Raw genomic sequence first — 19589 nt, forward strand, 5'->3', positions numbered from 1 at the left:
AACTCAAGCAAATGCAGGTTATCCACATAATTTAACCCTTTCCACCAGGAGGAGACACACATTTTCTTTATTTGTCATTTCATTCCCCAATAATCTGCTCCTTTGATTTCTGTCCAGTCCCTTCTTTCAAAAACACAATTCTCCTCCCAACTCACTTCTTCAGATATCTTTACTCTTCAATGGCAGAAAGAAACTGAGGAAAAGTCTATTCTGCCATGCAAGCTGTAACACTGAAGTAGCATTTTCACCTTCAAAATGCTTCTCTTCAAGGCTTCTCTTCAATGTAAAAACTGTGTGCTGATTTGCAGGTCCCTGTATCTTAAACACTTGTTTTATAGCTTTCAGAATCTACATTCCACCCCCCTCCCACCCCAGCTGTCCTGGTTACCAGGACCTGAAATGTCAACTGTTTTACTTTCCAATAAATCTGCCTGATCTGCTATTCAACATTTTCTGTTTTACTTCTGATTTCCAGCAACTGGAGTTTTTTTTTGATATTCATTTTCAAGCTCATTACTAAATTTAATATGTCCTAATCTACATATTTTCAATTTCACAGTAAACTCTGGAAGTGTACTAATAAGGAGACTAGGTATTCTGTTCACTTTTCTTGTAGCACAATATTCATGCTTTCAGCATAACTTTCTTAGTAGTTCATAAATCTCAATGTACTGTTACAGATACCAATCTGAATGATTTAAATTGATAGCCACACAGGTTCATCTCCAATGTGCTACAAGGTTGAATGGTTTTGATTCCTGCAAGATAAATGTCTGAGGATGAAACAATTCAACCACAAGCAACTCTAATACATTTACATACTGTATTATCAAATTCATGACCCACACAGATACTATAATGTACACCAGCAGCACAACACATCTTCAGCACATATCATTTACAGACAGCACTGTAGTTAATCACTAAAGCTACTCAGAAAACATCTCTCAACTTCACAAAACCACAACCTTCTATTACCAAGGACAAAAGGGCACTCATATCCAAAAATTCTGTAGAGATTCAATCACCTGAAAGACTGCAGTGATTGCAGGTGATAGCTCATCACTTATTAAATGAGCAACGCATAGTAAGCCAGCAATGCCCAGATCACACAATTAATAATTCCTGTATTAGTCTTTTCAAATAAGATCTAGTGAAAGTATTGATTTTTGGGTTTAGCAAATTTAGCAAATAACTTCAGCCACCAACCTTCAAATCTGAATATAGATTGTAGATTTAATTTAAAAATGCAGCTCTGAATAGGTTCTCAAAAGCCTTGAATCACAAACCAGGCAGACTACGAAACAGGCACTTAACTGATTGGATTCATGCTTATGTAGACAATCAACATCCCATTGCATCGATACAACAGTAATAAACACTTATTTTGCGTGTGATAGTGGGAAGATCCAGGCATTGTAAACTGTTACATGTGTATTTCAAGAGGGCATTATAAATATGGATTTGGTTGAACTGTCCTGAATTTTCTTTGATCTTTAGCATATAAAATGCATGTCGTGATGGGCACAGGCAGTCCTTTTTCCCCCAAGTAAAAGGGACTCCATATGTTGCCTGCTGTATCTTGTTTTGTCAAATAAAGAGGCTGCTTGATATATACCAGTACTTTTCTCTGGTGACTTCATTCACACAACAACATACACTCTAACTTGGCAATTATACTGGACTTAATCCTGGAACTCATACCCCAAAATTCTGTAGAGGTTCAATCACCGAAAAGACTGTAGTGAATCAAGGTGATAGCAAATTATTTTTTAAAAGTGCAATACATAGTAAACCAGCAATGCCTAGATCACACAACTAATAACTACTGTTATTAATCTTTTCAAATAAGATCTAGTGGAAATAAATTCAAATATTATACCAGGGCTTAAGAAGAATAATGGGAGCTGCCTTAATGACTATCGCCCGGCAGCACTCACATCTACAGTGATGAAATGCTTTGAGAGACTGGTCATGACTAGACTGAATTCCTGCCTCAGTAAGGACATGGAACCACTGCAATTTGCCTGTCGCCACAAAAGGTCAACGGCAGATGCAATCTCAATGGCTCTTCACACGGCCTTAGACCACCTATGTCACAGCACAAACACCTATGCTAGAGCTCAGCATTAACACCATCATTCCCACAATCCTGATTGAGAAGTTACAGAACTTGGGCCTCTGTACCTCCCTCTGTAATTGGATCCTTGACTTCCTAAATGGAAGACCACAATCTCTGTGAATTGGTGACAGTATCTCCTCCTCGCTGACGATCAACACTGGTGCACCTCAGGGGTGTGTGCTTAGCTCACTGCTCTACTCTCTCTATACCCATGATGTATTGAATTGACTTTATTTCTTACATCCTTCACATACGGGGAGTAAAAATCTTTACGTTACATCTCCATCTAAACGTGCAATCATAGTAATTTATAATAAATAGAACAGTCCACGTAACATAGAAATACACTAAAATCAGCATGAGTTAATCAGTGGCTAGGGATAGCTCAAATACCATCTATAAATTTGCTGATGATACAACCATTGTTGGTAGAATCTCAGATGAAGACAAGAGGCTGTAGAGGAGCAAGAAATGCCAGCTAGTGGAGTGGCGCTGCAGTAACAACCTGGCACTCAACGTCAGTAAGACGAAAGAGCTGATTGTGGACTTCAGGAAGGGTAAGGGAAAGGAACACATACCAATCCTCACAGAGGAATCAGAAGTGGAGAGAATGAGCAGTTTCAAGTTCCTGAGTGTCAAGATCTCTGACAGCCTAACCTTGTTCCAACATAGTGATGCATTTATAAAGAAGGCAAGACAGCAACTATACTTCATTAGGAGTTTGAAGAGATTTGGTATGTCAGCAAATACACTCAAAAACTTTAATAGATGTACCGTGGAGAGCATTCTGACAGGCTGCATCACTGTCTGGTATGGGGGGGGGGCAGAGGGGGGCTACTGCACAGGACCAAAAGAAGCTGCAGAGGGTTGTAAATTTAGTCAGCTCCATCTTGGGTACTAGCCTACAAAGTGCCCAGGACATCTTCAAGAAGTGGTGTCTCAGAAAGGCAGCATCCATTATTAAAGACCTCCAGCATGCCCTTTTCTCACTGTTACCATCAGGTAGGAGGTACAGAAGCCTGAAAGCACACACTTGGCGATTCAGGAACAGCTTCGACCCCTCCGCCATCCAATTCCTAAATGGATATTGAACCCATGAACACTACCTCAATTTTTAAATACGTATTATTTCTGTTTTTTGCACAAGTTTTAATCTATTCAATATACATAATACTGTAATTGATTTATTATTTATTTTCCTCCTTCTATAAAATGTATTCCATTGAACTGCTGCTGCTAAGTTAACAAATTTCACGACACATGCCGGTGATAATAAACCTGATTCTGATTTCCTAACCAAGCTTAAAAATCAAAGTACTTCTCTCTCCTACTGAACCTAATCATCACATCCCGTATTTCCAAAAGCAAAGTATAATAAAGTAAAATCTCAGTCTGCAAATTCTTAGAAGCCTTATTTATTCAGATATTATTTTTAAAGGATTTAACTGTCTCAGGGGTATATACAATCTTCTGGGGAGAAGGTATTTTAAACTTTGATCGCTCTTACCACATAATTTACAATTGCTCAGGGCTTTTTCCAATAGTTTTTAAACCAAGAATTACTTAGAACACGGCCTATGACCAACTTGGGCAAAATTTCTTCTGGATGAGACTTTAAATGCCTCCTTCCAAAGCTGGTGTTTGGATAGATACAAAATAGTCAATCAGTAATAAATGGTAAATATTTCAAAATTATCTGGTTATGCAAGGTGGGTAAAAATACACATACCGGCATTTCCAAATTTTTTATTGTACTTTGTTTCTGAGACTAAGAAAGGGAATGCGGTAATTTGGTTCAGAACGAAAGACACACGTTTCAATTTTCAAGTTTGCTTTGGGTAGCAGAATTTTTCCTCAGCAGTATAATTGTAATATTCACAGGAGTCAAATAATATTTGAAATTACTAAGAGAGAGAGAAAAATGTGCTGCATATGTGAGATACCAGATCAGCAGTTTCTATATTTTCTCTCTTTCCCTCCTGATCATTTCAGATTTTTATTTACTTCACTTTTGTACACGAACTATTCACTTACTGTTATCACCCTTCTCAACTTGCATCACTGCTTACATCTCACCTGGACGCCGCCCTATTTAGAGCTCACACGATCGTCCTAGAATCAGATTCATACTGAGTAGTACCAGGCCCTTTGGCTCACTATTGTTTCTGAATGTCCCTGACAAAAAAAACTTACAAATTTCACAAATCTGATGAGCGGTGATTAACATTTAACAGTAACTCCATTTCTATCTTCAGAAATGTTACTGGATTTATTAAGTTTTTACTCCACTTTTTAAATTGCTCCTGTAGTATTTTGCTTTTGACTTTTACAGTCATTGGCCTCACTCATGAAACAAAATCTCTCCGATTTCTATGCTATTCCGAACACAGATTGCTTGCAAACTGTGAGTGGCAATTCCAAAATTCCAGAATTTCTGTTCCAAGCTGATCATTCAGTTTCCCTCATTCACCCTAATTGAATATAGCTTGCCATGAAATCCTTCAGTAAAACTAAAAATAAATTGAAAAAAAGCTTGACACACGCTCTGTAAAACCCAACTGCAGAGTGCATCTATCACCAACAAACAGAGCAAGAAAATGAAGCTCTGTATATTGCAACACTATTTCTTGTTTCAGGGAATAAAGGGCTCTGTGCCCATTATAATTAACATCTCAGATACAACTTACACCTGACCCCGATCTGCAATGATTGCTCAATGCCCAGCCCAACAAATTTTGGCCAATTATATTCCATTAAATTTATGTCTTACTTCACTGCTGTTTTGTTGGAGGATGAGGCAATAAGGTTCTTTTACTTTAGGCTCTCTAGTCAATTCAGGTTCATTGCACAACACCCAATCCAAAATAACTGATCCCCTAGTGGGCTCAACCACGAGCTACTCTAAAAAGTCATCTCGTAGGTATTCAAGAAATTCCCCTCTTGGAATCCCACAACCAACTTGATTTTCCCAAACCACTTGCATATTGAAATCCCCAATGACCATTGTAATGTTGCCCTTTTGGCATGTGTTTTCTATCTCCCATTGCAACTTGTAGGCCACATCCTTATTACTGTTTAGGGATCTGTATACAACTCTCATCAGAGTCTTTTACCCTTGCAGTTCCTTAGCTCTAGCCACAACGATTCAATGTCTTCCAACCCTATGTCACCTTTTTCTAATGATTTGATTTCATTTTTTTTCCAACAGAGCAACGCCACCCCGTCTTCTTGCCTAACCTTTCGATATAATGCATATCCTTTAACGTTAAGCTCCCAGCTATAGTCTTCTTTCAGCCATGATTCAGTGATGCCTACATCATATTTGCCAATCTGTAACTGTGCTACAAGTTCATTAACTTTATTCTGTATACTGCACGCATTCAAGTATAACACCTTCAGTTCTGTATTCACCTGAAACATGAATCATGACCTGAATTATGAAAGGAACTAGCCTGTCGAGCCTGCTCTGCCATTCAATAAGATCATGGCTGATCTGGCCATGGACTCTTCTGCACCTACCTGCCTTTTCCCCATAACCCTTAATTCCCCTTCTATGCAAAAAGTACTTACATTCCCTATTGTACGTAATCATGTTGCTACAGATGGTGGTGATTAGCATTGTTACTGAAGGAAAAAATAGGAGCAGCACAAGAATTAAAAAAAAATTAATTTGCAAGATTGGTCTTTCCTGGTGTCTTAGGCACTTGCAACAAAGCATGCTGGGTGAATTCAATCAGAGAAACAAGTGAGGTCTTGCAGAGAAGGAGAGAGCAGAGCAAAGGCCAAGTGCATACTGGATAATGCATATGCTCACACGCCTCATACCTGCCAGAAATCCTGATGAGGGAGTGTGATGAAGACAGGGGGAGAAAATGGATGCCCAGTTACATCACAATATACAGTACACTACATTAAACTAAAATAAGCAACTGTGCAGGCAAACAATAAGAACAGTTAATGGATACATCAACACTAAGCCACAGTAGCAGTTTGAATGATTAGACTTCCAGTACTGTTAAGATGGCATTATCAATGTTAAACTTCAACAAATCAAACATACAAGGACTCGTGAAGTGTTAAAAGCATCACAATGCAGCAAAACATCTTCAAGTTAGTATGCAGACAATAATATTTGCTAAAATAGTTCCAGATTAAATTAAGTCACCTGAAGTATACCTGCATAGAGCCATTCACAATAAGACACCTGCAGAAATGACCCAGTGACGTTGATAGTGTGATTTATTTTAGATTTGTATTACTGTAAAGAACTCTCTATTTGATGCTGTGGTGTCATGTGCATTATATTCACAGAACACTGTATTGTGTTTGCAGTATACTTGTAGATAAGCAACAGCCACCTGGAATCTCAAACACAGGTGTACCTGGAAAAATACCCACAGTGAAGCCATAAAATATCTGTTGGGAGTAAAATCAGGCATGGTAAAATTACAGTACATCTATAGAGAGCAACAATAGTCTTAATGAAACTGCAATATACTTGCAGACAGCAAAAAGACAGTGAATCTTCACTATCTGAAGCTAAATGACATTAATATATGGAAGATAAGAACAAATAACAGTGACACTGCAACACATCCACAGACCACTGAAGTTGCAACTCACATGTACAAACAGAAAACAGCCTTAAATGTAGGTCACAATAAAGAAGCAGTGAGACAAGAAGAATCAATTATAAATGCAATTTTGTTTACAAAACAGATGTTGAATCAAACCTTTTCCTTCAAATATAAAAGCAAGGTTCAAGTCAAAATAGTTGAAAAGGGAATACAGGTTAATGTTAGATGTCACATTGAAGCATCATCGATGTGGCATCTGACATTAAATTTAAAAGTTTAAACCTTAAAGAGACTGATGGACATTCACTGTTTAATTATGCTAGAAAGAATGGATTAGAATTAAGAGTGTGATTACCTGTAATTGTACCAGTGAGATGACAAAGTGCAGGAAGAGTATGTTGGATTGGCTATTTGGAATGAAAAGAGATGCTTCAGAGGAGCACTGAAAAGTGCCTGAGGAAAATACTTTACACCAGAGAGAAATACTGTAGTTGATAGCAAAAGAGTCAGATTAGAAAGTTTCTCTTAGAGTGTATGTTGTTCTGGGGCTGGGGAGAGAAACAAGAGTAAGGATGGAATGAGAGGGATATAAGGGATATGTTTCCCTTGTGATCAGATCAGTGTTTGAGTTTTGGATTGTTAAGCTTTATGAGCAGTTGCTGAGGTAAATAGAGTTATTTTGAATGAAGAGGAAACTAAGCTTTTAGAAGACAGTGTGATTAGAGTAAGTCTGGAAATTATTTGAAGTTGGTGAGATCAAGAGATAGTTCTGAGTGTAATCAAATGTAAACATTTTTATTGCTGGGAGTAGCAGATAAACAAGACTGGTAAGAGTGGTATCGTCATCACACACTTGCAATATACAAATATATGGATGGGAAAACTTTGATATGTAATCGCTCACTAATGATGTTCCTCAAAGAATGCTCAAATAATTTTAAACCAAAGAAATCAAAAATGTTGTAAGTCTGGAAAGGAAGTCTCAGAAAACAATGTGAACAGCACCAGTCAAATTTTCCAAGGATGCTTAGAGTTGCATTTGTTTTTAAAATGGGGTGAAAAGACTTTCTTTGCTCAAAATTATAGTAACAACAAGCAGCTGCACATTAACATTGGAAGAACATTTAACTCAAATGAACATTAAATTTCAGGAAACAGAAGTTCTATATTTCCATTCATACATCATTAGGGAGCAAAACAGATATCTCAAAGTTTATTTAATGTGCTCACTATAGAAAAAGTAAATGCTATTTTAAGTCTCTTTTGAATTGGCTCTTACTTGGAAGGTGTGCATGTTATTGGGAGTGGAACTCAAGTCTCACAATTGATAGAAGATAATTTATCCAAAGTTTCTGTTCTAGATTTAGTAGTTCCTACAGGAATGATGGTTAGCTTTCAAGAAAAGTTCTGATTTTGCCATTGATTTGCTTTTGGTTGAACTGTCTACCCATGTATAAATAACCTACAGTCAAGAGGAAAACAAATTCAATCTTGGCAAGGACAGCGGGAAAACTGCAGTTCTGCAAGTATCCATACTCTTATCATTGCCCATTCAAAATTCTTTTTCAGGTGATCCATTCACGCACAGTAAAAGGCACGTATAGCACATAAAAGGTAACAAGCACATACAAGCTATCAGTAAAATACAATCACACAAAAAAATGTAGTCCAAGACCCTGAGTCCATGAATGTTGCAGAATAATGTAGTTGACCACAATACAGCTTGCCTTCTGCCAAGCAAACACTGCGGGCAGCATCCACTCCAACTTGGACTCCATGCCACACCATCTTCGGTGGAGTGTACTGACTTCCATGTCTCTCCCCTGGGTGGCTGTACCATGGCTTAATGTCTAGTTCTCCCTATGACTGAAATCACACAGCTCCTCCAATGTCTGCCAATAAATTGGTGAATCGGACTTGCAGCATTCCACATTAACAATGTCCAACAGGGTCTTGCAATTACAAGAAAAGTGACATCACTCGCTGTTAGATTGCACACCTCCTTTGTACACCGACTGCTCCAGAGTGCTATCACAGAAAGTAGGACAAACCAAAGACTAACACTGACGGCACCACATAATCTCTCAAATGCAGGCAGCAGCACGATCTGCACCAAGTCCAGCTCCTTCAGTTTCTCTACGAATGAGCAACTCGTTGATAGGGTAGACCTGCAGTACTTTACGTTCTTAATGTCTTGCGATCGTAAAAAAAAAAATTTAACAAAGACAATAACACCTTTGGTTGCTGCTGCAATCACATGCGCTGCCATTTAAGGGTCTGTCTAAGGGGCAGAGGAATCTTGCTGGAATAGAAGCTGATTTTATTGGTAGTTTTTTAAAATCCTATCTCAGTGAATAGCAAATCAAGAAATTTGTTACATGTTCAAAACGTTAGCTAATATTTGGCGTATTTAATATTTGATCTTAGCATAAAAAGATACCCCACAAATTCATCTGTTAACTATCTTTAAGCAGTCAGTGGTTTAGAAACAGTTAACGCTCAGTGTCGGCTGTGGTCGGCTGCTTCCAAGGCATCGGCAAGTTGACGGTGCCTGGAAGTTTATGACAGGGAATTTCTCCCTTTTGCCGCCTGCTATCAGGGACTCAGGAGTCGATCGACTCGGGGACTTTTGAGACTTTACTTACCATGCCCATGGTTTGTTCTTCATCAAATTATGGTAGGTGCTTTGAACTGCTGTAACTATACGTTATAATTATGTGGTTCCGTCAGTGTTAGTCTTTGGTTTGTCCTACTTTCTGTGATATCACTCTGGAGAAACACTGTATCATTTCTTAGTGTATGTATACATTTCTAAATGACAATAAAAGAGGACTGAGTGTTCTCATAATCTAATCTAATCTCATCAGGTAAGACAATATATCAGCACTTTTCAGAATATCAACATGATTATGGATAAAGCTGAAAAACAGATTTGATATACTTGATTCTTTATGAACTTAAATTGTCCTAGAAATCTATCTGCTTTTTATCAGTGCCAAATGGTCATGAAGATGGGGTCCAAGAAAACAATGGGTAGAAAATGTGCCCAGTAGACTTACTTTTATGCATCTTCCAGATCATAAAATTTGGTATCACGAATATACTACAGTAGAACAGGGTTCAAGTCATGTTAATACCATACACTCCAAGTGACATCTGTTTCTGAATAGTCCAGTTAACATGGAGAAATTTCAATTACCGGGAAAAAAATGATGTAAAATGCACAGAATACAAATTGATATCCTTACCAAGAACTTCAACTTCAACTGGGATATTTTGCTTTGTGTATATTGTAAACAGATCTGACACAACATATTGCCAGTGGACTGAACACACAACACTTTTAAATTTGCTTTAGGTAGTTAGTATAAAACTGTTAACTGCTTAAAAATACATATTTCGTCCAACTACCTAGAATCAACCGCTTTACGTACAAGCCAACATGACGTTACTTACCTTCCCATCACTTCGTTTCACTATGAACTGGTCCAGACCCTGATCTGAAAAGGAGAGACACCCAATGTTATGATTAAATATCACAATGTAATCCTCTTAATACTTGCATTGACTTATTTATTCTGATGCCATGCTACTCATATTACTGTTAATTCCCTTGGAGATGTTTTTAACTTTTTTTTAAAACAATGCTTTCAAAGCAAAATTTCTGTAGTAAATTCCAACTCAGTGTATTTGCCAGGATACAATAAATGCCATTATTTACTGCGCTAGGAGATCTTACCCAGTCCATCACAGGTAAAGCCTTCCTCACCACTAAGTACATCTACACAAATGTACTTGAGTGCGCATGCACCGGTCATGCATGCAGCCTGATACAGCCATTCCGATCAGTATTCTTACTTTTTAACTTAAGTTATTTTTTGTATTTTTTTTTCCACGGTAACACGTCGAAGCTGCACCCTCTCTAACATGCTGGTAGAGAGAGTTTTATTTGGGTTTTTAGTGCTGGAAATAGTTACATCCCGACACGCAGGACAGAAGCATGGTCGCATTTTTCATTCCGGGGACCAGCTGCTTGCGCTAATGCCGGCCGGTTTAGCGAGCAGAGCGGCGGACACCCCTACTGAAATCTGGAGGAAAACACACAGAGGATGCAGAGGGGGATCACAAAGTCGAGGAAAGAGGACCGGGTCGAGACAACAGAGACTTATGGAGAAGAGGAGTTCGGTGGGTAATAAAATGGGCGAGTTCATGGCGCTAGCCAGGCGTCAGAGAACATTTCGGGAGTGCAGTGTTATGTGCTTCACTGGAACGGGGCAGCACGAGGACATTCTGATCAAAACTTCTCCATGGACGGCTTCCAGACCGTTCCCGCTGACCGGAAGTGCACTGAGAGCAGTAAGCGTAAAGGAGTTGGGTGCTTACTGTTCTGGTTAACAACAGATGGTGCAATCCAGGTCATATTACAATCGAGGCACGTGTTTGTAGACCAGATATTGAACTTTTTACTGTTGGACTTTGGCCACATTCCACCGAGATACAACACTGGACGGCACGGGAGGTCGCTCCTGCCTGTGGCCATCGAACTTGCAGCTACTCCCATGGAAGGTCAGACACCCTGAGCCAATAGACTGGTCCTGGACTTATTTTCCATCTGGCATAGTTTGCATTTTGTTATTTGATTGTTTGTGGTTTTTGTATTGCTATATTTATGCTCTTGGTTGGTGCGGCTGTAACGAAACCCAATTTCCCTCGGGATCAATAAAGTATATCTATCTATCAAAACATTATCGTAGGAAAGCAGCATCCATCATCAGGGATCCCCACCATCCAGGACATCCTCTCTTCTCACTTTGCCATCAGAAAGGTGGCACAAGAGTCCTAGGCCTCACACCACCAGATTCAGAAACAGTTATTACCCCTCAATCATCAGGCTCTTGAACCAAAGGGGATAACTTCACTTGCCCTATCATTGAAACATTCCCACAAACTAAGGACTCATTTTTAAGGACTCTTCATGTTCTCAATATTTATTATTTATTATTATTACTTTCTGTCTTTTTGTATTTGCAGTTTGTTGTCTTTTGCACACCGGTTGATCACGAAAGTTGATGACCAAAGTTGATGCAGTCTTTCATTAATTCTGTTATGGTTATGATGATTAACTCACGCTGATTTCAGTGTGTTTCTATATTACATTGACTGCTCTATGTATTATAAATTACTATGATTGCACATTCATACGAAGACGTAATGTAAAGATTTTTACTCCTCACGTATGTGAAGGATGTAAGAAATAAAGTCAATTCAATTCAATGCTACGATGGATTTACTATGCCTACAAGAAAATGAATCACAGGGTTGTATATGATGACATATATGTACTTTGAAAATAAATTTACCTTAAACTTTCTCAGGCAGGTTTTGTCTCATGTTTTATGATTCATTGCCACTTGCTTCACACTATCAAGGTTCTACTGTGAATTATGAAACTAAAAATCCAAATATTCAATAAGTTAAAATCCCAAGCTTTATTCCTTCAGGGTGAGATGACAAACTGCTCCACTCTTCTGTCTCAGAAGAATGGTGTATGATGAGATGCACATAGCACAACTTTCAAGAACTGGCTACTGTGCTCTGTTTTTTGAACTCTTTACTGCAGATCAAGAAGAAATGGCAATGGACACAGCACTGCTAGGTGGCTTTCCAAAAGGTAAAGGAAATGGTGATGTCACACATTTAGATAGAGCAAATCAGATGAAATGCACTAAGGACAAGTTAGTGTATTTCATCTGATTTGCTCTATCTAAATTTACAAAATTACACCATTTACAAAACTGTGTTGGTGGAAAAGACAGTCAGGAACAGGGTGAATTATAGAAACAAAAGAACAATAGGTTTTCAAATGTTGAAAACATTTAATGAAAGCTTGAATACATCTCCACAAACAACAGATGATGTTTTGCTAAGTGCTTTTACAGCTGGCAAATTACATTCACATAAATTTAATTCCTTCATTATCCTCTTGAGCAGGGTTTCTCACCCGGGCTTCTGTGAGAGCTCATGATTTAAAAAAAAGTTTTTTGAACGTGCAACATGCAATGCTAGTGCTCACAGTACAGGGCAGTGACCAAGCAGCTTTGTTAGCAATCTCAGCCCAGTATGGCAGTGCCATGTTTATTTAGCTGAGTTCATTCTCAGTTTTTGGTGTGAGATAAGGGAGGCTGTTGATAATTGGTGAGTGCTGTATGCACAGAGGGAAGGACAGTAGGTTGATGAGGAGCGTGAAGTGCGTTTTCTGAGCTATGAACGAATTCACCCAACTTAGATTCACCCAAGTCAGTCTCTTACCACCCCCCCCCCCCCACCAAATTACCTCCTCCAACTTCCCCTTATGCGCCGCCGACTAACTTCTGGGAGCGGACAAAACTCTACCAGTGTAGTAGAAAAGTGAAGGGAAAATTTCACTCTAAAGACAGTCCAATGTGGCAATTTTTGAAAAGGTGTGAGATGGAAGAGGATGATTCTAGGCTTATGGACAATTCTGATAAGGTTAATGCTGAAGAATTACAATCCTCTGAGTCATTTCACTGCACTAGTGTCGATTATTTTAAATAGCTATTGGAATCAAAAAACAGAGTAAAGCTTTAGTTAATAAAGTCACAAACAGTAAAAAAAAATAAAGGAAGTTACTTAGTAGCAGAACTTATTACTCAGAAAAGTGAAAGTCACATAGTTGGTGAGAACCTAATAACGCCAGCATGTAAAAATATAGTGGGCAAAATGCTAGAACAAGATGCTGTATGAGAAATTGAAAAGGTTTCACTCTCAAACAGTACGATAAATCGATGTATTGATGACAGGTCACATAATGCTGAAGAGGTTTTCTGTGATAAATTGAAAGACAACTGCTTCTCTATCCCGGTTGATGAGTCACCAATAAATGCCATGTTGTAGCATTTGTAAGATTTGTATATAATGGTGAAATTCAAGAAAACTTTCTGTTGCAAAGAACTGCCAAAAACAAGCAAAGGCCAAGATATATTTAATGTTTTATCTTCATATCAAGACAAACAAAAGGATTGTCTTGGAGGAAATGTGTTGGCATCTGTACTGATGGCGCTCCATCAATGACTGGCACCATGACAGGGTTTATTTCTCGTTTAAAAAAAAGGAAATCCTGACATTGTCACAGCTTTCTTCACAGAGAGGTGCTGATGCCAAAAACTCTTGGAGACGAAATGAAAACAGTTCTGGATGATGTTAGAAAAATGGTTAACTTTATTAAGCAAAGACTAATTCACTCGAGAATGTTTAAAAAACTGTGTGAAAACCTGGACAAAGAACACACCAATCTCCTGCTAAATACAGAAATCTGGCAGCGTAGCAGAGGAAGAGTTCTCAGCAGGGTGTTTGAGCTGAAAGGTGAATTACAGGAGCATCTTCGGGAAAATAGTAGGCTGGATTTTGCTGAGTGCTTTGAAGATGAAGAATGGCTGCAGAAACTAGCCTACTTAGCAGACATTTTCACCATATGAACTAATCGATTAAGCCTCTGCAAGGCCCCGGGGAAAATGTTTGACTTCAAGTGACAAGATTCCTGCATTTAAAAAGAAAAGAAATCTTTGGAAAAATCACGTTGCAAAAGGAAATCTTGAAATGTTTCCACTGCTGTTCGTGCTTGAGAGTGAGGAAGGACATCAGAAAGTCTCGAGTCCTATTGAAAACCAAATGGAAGAACAGCAAAACAAAATTGAACAATATTTTTCTTCCCTTTCAATAAATATATATGACTGGGTGAGGGACCCCCTTTTCTGAATCTTCTGCTCAGCCTGAGAACTTAACTTGACATTTTATGCATCTGAAGAGACTTTTGGTGTCCCCTTTAATACTATTGGCTAGCTTACTTGCATATTCCATTCTTACCTTCTGAATAACTTTTTTTTTAGTTGCCTTCTGTTGGTTTTTAAAAGCTTCCCAATCCCCTAACTTCCCACTAAGTTTTGCTTTATATGCCCTCTGTTTGGCTTTTATGTTGGCTTTAACTTCTTGTTAGCCACGGTTGTGTTATTGTTCCTTTACAATACTACTTCCTCCTCTTCGGGACGTATTTATTCAGTGCCTTCTGAATTGCTTCCAGAAATTCCAGGCATTTCTGCTCTGATCACTTGCCCTAAGGATTCTTTTACTTTAAGCTCTCCAATGAATTCTGGTTCATTGCACAACACCAAATCCAGAATATCTGTTCCCCTAGTGGGTTCAACCACAAACTGCTAGGCACTCTAGAAATCCAACCCCCACACCAGAATCCAACACCAACCTGATTTTCCCAATCTACCTGCATATTGAAGTCCCCCATGACTATTGTAATATTGCCCTTTTGGCATGCATTTTCTAGCTCCCATTGTAATTTGTAAGCCCACTGTTTGGGCATCTGTATACAACTCCCATCACTGTCTTTTTATCCTTGCAGTTCTTTAGCTCTTGCCATAATGATTTAACACCTTCCAACCCTATATCACTTCTTTCTAATGATCTGATTTGATTTTTTACCAAAAGAACAGCTCTGTCCCTCTGCCTTCCTGCCAGTCCTTTTGATACAATGTGTATCCTTGGACATTAAGCTCCCAGTTGTAATCTATTTCAGCCATGAATCAGTGATTCCTACAACATCATACCTGCCAATCTGCAAATGTGCTGCAAGTTCATCTACTTTATTCTGTATATTGTGCGCATTCAAATATAACACCTTCAGTCCTGTATTCACCATTTTCGATTTTGTGCGCCTTTTACTTTGCAACTCATTCCACTAACTGCAATTTTGCAGCAGCCTCTCCTGACTACACATTGTCTCTCCTGTAAACCAGCTACCTCATCTTCAACGATTATCCACCTTTCCAACAATACTTCTTGCACTGCACCTCAGTGTGGTATGGCAATTGTCCCGTATCGGACCGCAAAGCACTCCAGCGCATGGTGAAAACTGCCCAGCGGATTATCGGCACCAAATTGCCCACCATTGAGAACATCTTCATAAACGCTGCCTGGGCAGGGCGAAAAGCATTATCAGGGATGCATCTCACCCTAACCACGGACTTTTTACTCTCCTCCCATCCGGTAGGCGCTACAGGAGCCTCCGCTCCCGCACCAGCAGGCACAGGAAGAGCTTCTTCCCTGAGGCTGTGACACTGCTGAACCTCTCATCACAGCGCTAAGCAGTATTGCATCTGTATTGCACTGTCTCAGTACTTTTATATTTGTGTGCTATAGCACTTTTCTTATTCACAGTTATTTTGTAAATAACACTATCCTTTGCATTTCTGGTCAGATGCTAAATGCATTTCATTGGCTTTGTATCTGTACTCAGCACAATAACAATAAAGTTGAATCTAATCTAATCTAACATGCAGCTCAGTACACTAGTCACACCATGCTCTCATTCTTTTGATTCCTAACTTTGTCTGAGGTCTTACCAACATCTGCCTCCACAACCTCTCCACTAACTGTTTTGGTACTCTGGTTCCCATCCTCCTGCACCTTTCATTTAAACCCCACCGTGCAGCATTAACAAACCTTCCCGCTAGGATATCAGACACCCTTCAGTTCAGGTGCAAACTGTCCCTACTGTCCAAGACCCACCTCCCCTGGAAGAGAGCCCAAAGACTCAAAAATATTATGCCGTCCCTCTGACAACTGTACAATCTTCCTAGTTCTGGCCTCACTAGCACGTGGCACAGGTAGCATTCCTGAGATCACAACCCTGGAGGACCTGCCCTTTAACTTAGCACTTAACTCCCTACGCAGAACCTCGTCACTTGTCCTACTCATGTCATTGGTACCTACATGGTCCATGACTTCTGGCGGTTCAGAATGGCTTAAGAAAGCTGGGGACTCAATCCTAGATATCCCTGAACTTGAAGTTAAAAACCAAGAATCTCATACATTGTAACAATCTGAAGAGTTAAGGAACAGAATCTTATCATTATCAGTACACTTGCAAACAAAGTTGACTATTCTTTATTTACTAGCTAATAAAAAGGCAGCATATACAATTTTCCAATGGTTGTCGCCCTCCACCAGAATTAAATGTAGTCTAACATACCAATCATATGAACATCACTTATCTGCAAACTGATTCTCAAAATTATTAACATGAAGAAACAGGATACATTTGTAATTTGGATCAAATTTTTGATGGCTGAGCAATAATATTTTCAATTTCATATTTCATGCCAAATAATTAGAATGTTATTTCCCAATGGCCAAAAGGGCAAATGTTTGATTGGGGTCACTTTCAACAACATATTGTTGAAATTAAGTCATTACACCACACAGAAAAATATCTTTACTTTCCCGTCTTACATACTCTAAATTGCTATGAGTAACATTGTAAATATTGGTTGATTAAGCATTCTTGTATGCTTAAATAACTCATTACAGGTTACATGTATAAATATGTGAATCACATACATCATCACACTACATGATGCATGCACACCATGCTTAAAGTAAAAACACGAACTAGGACTCGCATCTCTCAGCTCTATTGTTCTCCTTTGAATTAGGTTAATGTTTTGAAGTTGCAAAACAAAACAGTGGCAATAAGGCATTTTTTTTAAAAAACAAACCCGAGAAGGCTACTGACCTTTTGAAATGGTCTAGTCAAAAAAAAAGCAATGCAGCACATGTTCTTTGGAAGGGAAGACATGATCGTGAATTTAAAAACAGACAGAAAACCGAAGAATTCATGGCTTCATAAAGAATGAGAACCAGGTGACAATCATAAAAAAAAAGAGCAGAAATGGTTGGCTACTTTAGAAATACAGACATGTTCAACTGCTCAACAGGTAACTGGTTCATGTATACTGAGCTAATTCAACAACATTTAGAAGCAAATTAAATAGCCAATGAGAAATGAGTACTAATTCTACTGAGTGCATTGGGTTTATAGGCATACAGTTTGCTTTGAAGATTGACTGCTCCAACCAAACCAGCTGAAACGAGCTTTGCTGATATAGTGAAAATAATGCAGTAATATCTAAAACTGAACCCATATTTGATTGCAGAACACTTTAGGTTTCATTTTCATTTTTAAAATCTTTTTATTGATATATAGTCTTCTATAGCTATAAAATACAAAAGTCAACAAATTAGTATAATTAGTAAAGCTGAAGAAAAAACTTGTATATGCTAATGAAAAAAAAATTTATATAAGAAAAAGGAGGAAAAAAAGAGAACCCCAACTAACTAAAAAAAAACCCACCAACTACAAAAAAAAACACCATTGGGAACCAACTCCCGGAGCAATACGTCTTACAATCATCTATATATGAGAAAAAAAAACGCCAAATCACATTTATATAACATAAAATTCGAAGGGAAACCATATAAATTAATTCAAATTAAATGATAATAATTTGGCAAAAGAGCCCCACCTTCTCTCAAAATCGAATCGGGGATCAAAAGTTCTACTTCTAATTTTTTTCCAAACTAAGACATAACATTACTTGGAAAAACCATTGAATTAGTGTAGGAGCAGAGGTATCTTTCCACTTCAATAAAATAGCCCTTCTTGCCAACAATGTAACGAATGCACTTACATGTTGGTTTGAAAATGAACTACCCTGAATATGATGCAGAACTATTCCAAATAGAATAGTCAATGTATTAGGTTGTAAATTAATTTTCAAAGCTTTAGAAATTGTAGAAAATAAAGATTTCCAAAAAGATTTTAATGAGGGACATGACCAGAACATATGTGACAAAGTAGCTACTTCATTTTTACACCTATCACAATAATTGTCTATATTAGGAAATATTTTGGATAGCCTCTCCTTTGTTAAATAATAATGGTGAACAATTTTAAATTGAAATAAACAATGATTGGCACATATTGAAGAAGAATTAACCATTTTCAGAACTCGCAACCAATCTTCGTTGAGAAAAGTCATATTAAGTTCTCTCTCCCAATCTTGTTTAATCTTTAGTGAGAGGTTATCTTTTTGTAGTAAAAATAAATTATAAATTCTACCAATGGAACCTCTCACTAAAGGATTCATATTCAAAATAGTATCCAACAAATCAGATTCTTGCACAGATGGAAACATAGAAACATAATTCTGTAAAAAATGTCTAACCTGAAAATATTGCATGAAATGTGTATGAGAGAGAGAATATCTGCTAATTAACACTTCAAAAGTCATCAATCGACCATCACTAAATAAATCTGCAAAAGAACAGATCCCCTTATTTCTCCATAAAAGAAAAATGGGATCAGTAAATGAAGGTTTAAATAGCAAACTTCGAAATACAGGGCTAGACAATTTAAATTGTTTAAAATTAAAAGAGTTGCGAAACTGAAACCAAATCTGTAAGGACTGTTTAATAACAGGATAGAGATTTAAATTGGGAATTTTAGCAAGTTGTAAAGGTAACGGAGCTCCTAATAATGAAGTTAAATGAAATTGTTTAATAGCTTTCAATTCCAAATCAATCCAAGCTGGTTTTTGGCTCTTATCGAGCCAATATACCCAAAAACATAGTTGTTGAATATTAACAGCCCAATAATACAATCTTAAATTAGGTAGCACAAGTCCACCTTTTTTTCTGGATTTTTGTAAATGAAACTTATTAACTCTTGGTTTTTTTATTATTCCAAATAAAGGACGAAATAGTTGAATCAATTTGATCAAAAAATTTTTTTAGGTAATATCATCATTTTCACAGCATGAATACGACCTATTAAAGTGTAAGAGGATTCTATCTAGAAAATAATTGTTTCATAGAGTCCAATAAAGGAACTACATTAGGTTTATAAAGATCTTCATATTTTTTTGTAATGGTAATACCCAAATATTTAAAAGAATTCACAATTCTTTCTAAGATAATGGCTAACCATTTGGAATGCATCCACATTTAATAATGAAATAGGT

At 37.8% G+C, this 19589-nt stretch overlaps 1 protein-coding gene across 4 annotated transcripts in view; it reads right to left on the reverse strand.

The window, feature by feature from the left end:
• Positions 1–19589, reverse strand: part of micu1 (mitochondrial calcium uptake 1) — a 130017-nt gene that overhangs the window by 42826 nt on the left and 67602 nt on the right. For 3 of the 4 annotated variants that reach the window (XM_072282652.1, XM_072282650.1, XM_072282651.1), the window contains exon 6: positions 10156–10199. In XM_072282652.1, the coding sequence (XP_072138753.1) occupies positions 10156–10199 (44 nt within the window). Of the gene's footprint in view, positions 1–9344; positions 9437–10155; positions 10200–19589 lie in introns of those variants that run through there. The other variant, XM_072282653.1, reaches the window with a different exon arrangement.

Source organism: Mobula birostris, chromosome 18 (genome assembly GCF_030028105.1).
Source record: "Mobula birostris isolate sMobBir1 chromosome 18, sMobBir1.hap1, whole genome shotgun sequence".
Taxonomy (NCBI): domain Eukaryota; kingdom Metazoa; phylum Chordata; class Chondrichthyes; order Myliobatiformes; family Myliobatidae; genus Mobula; species Mobula birostris.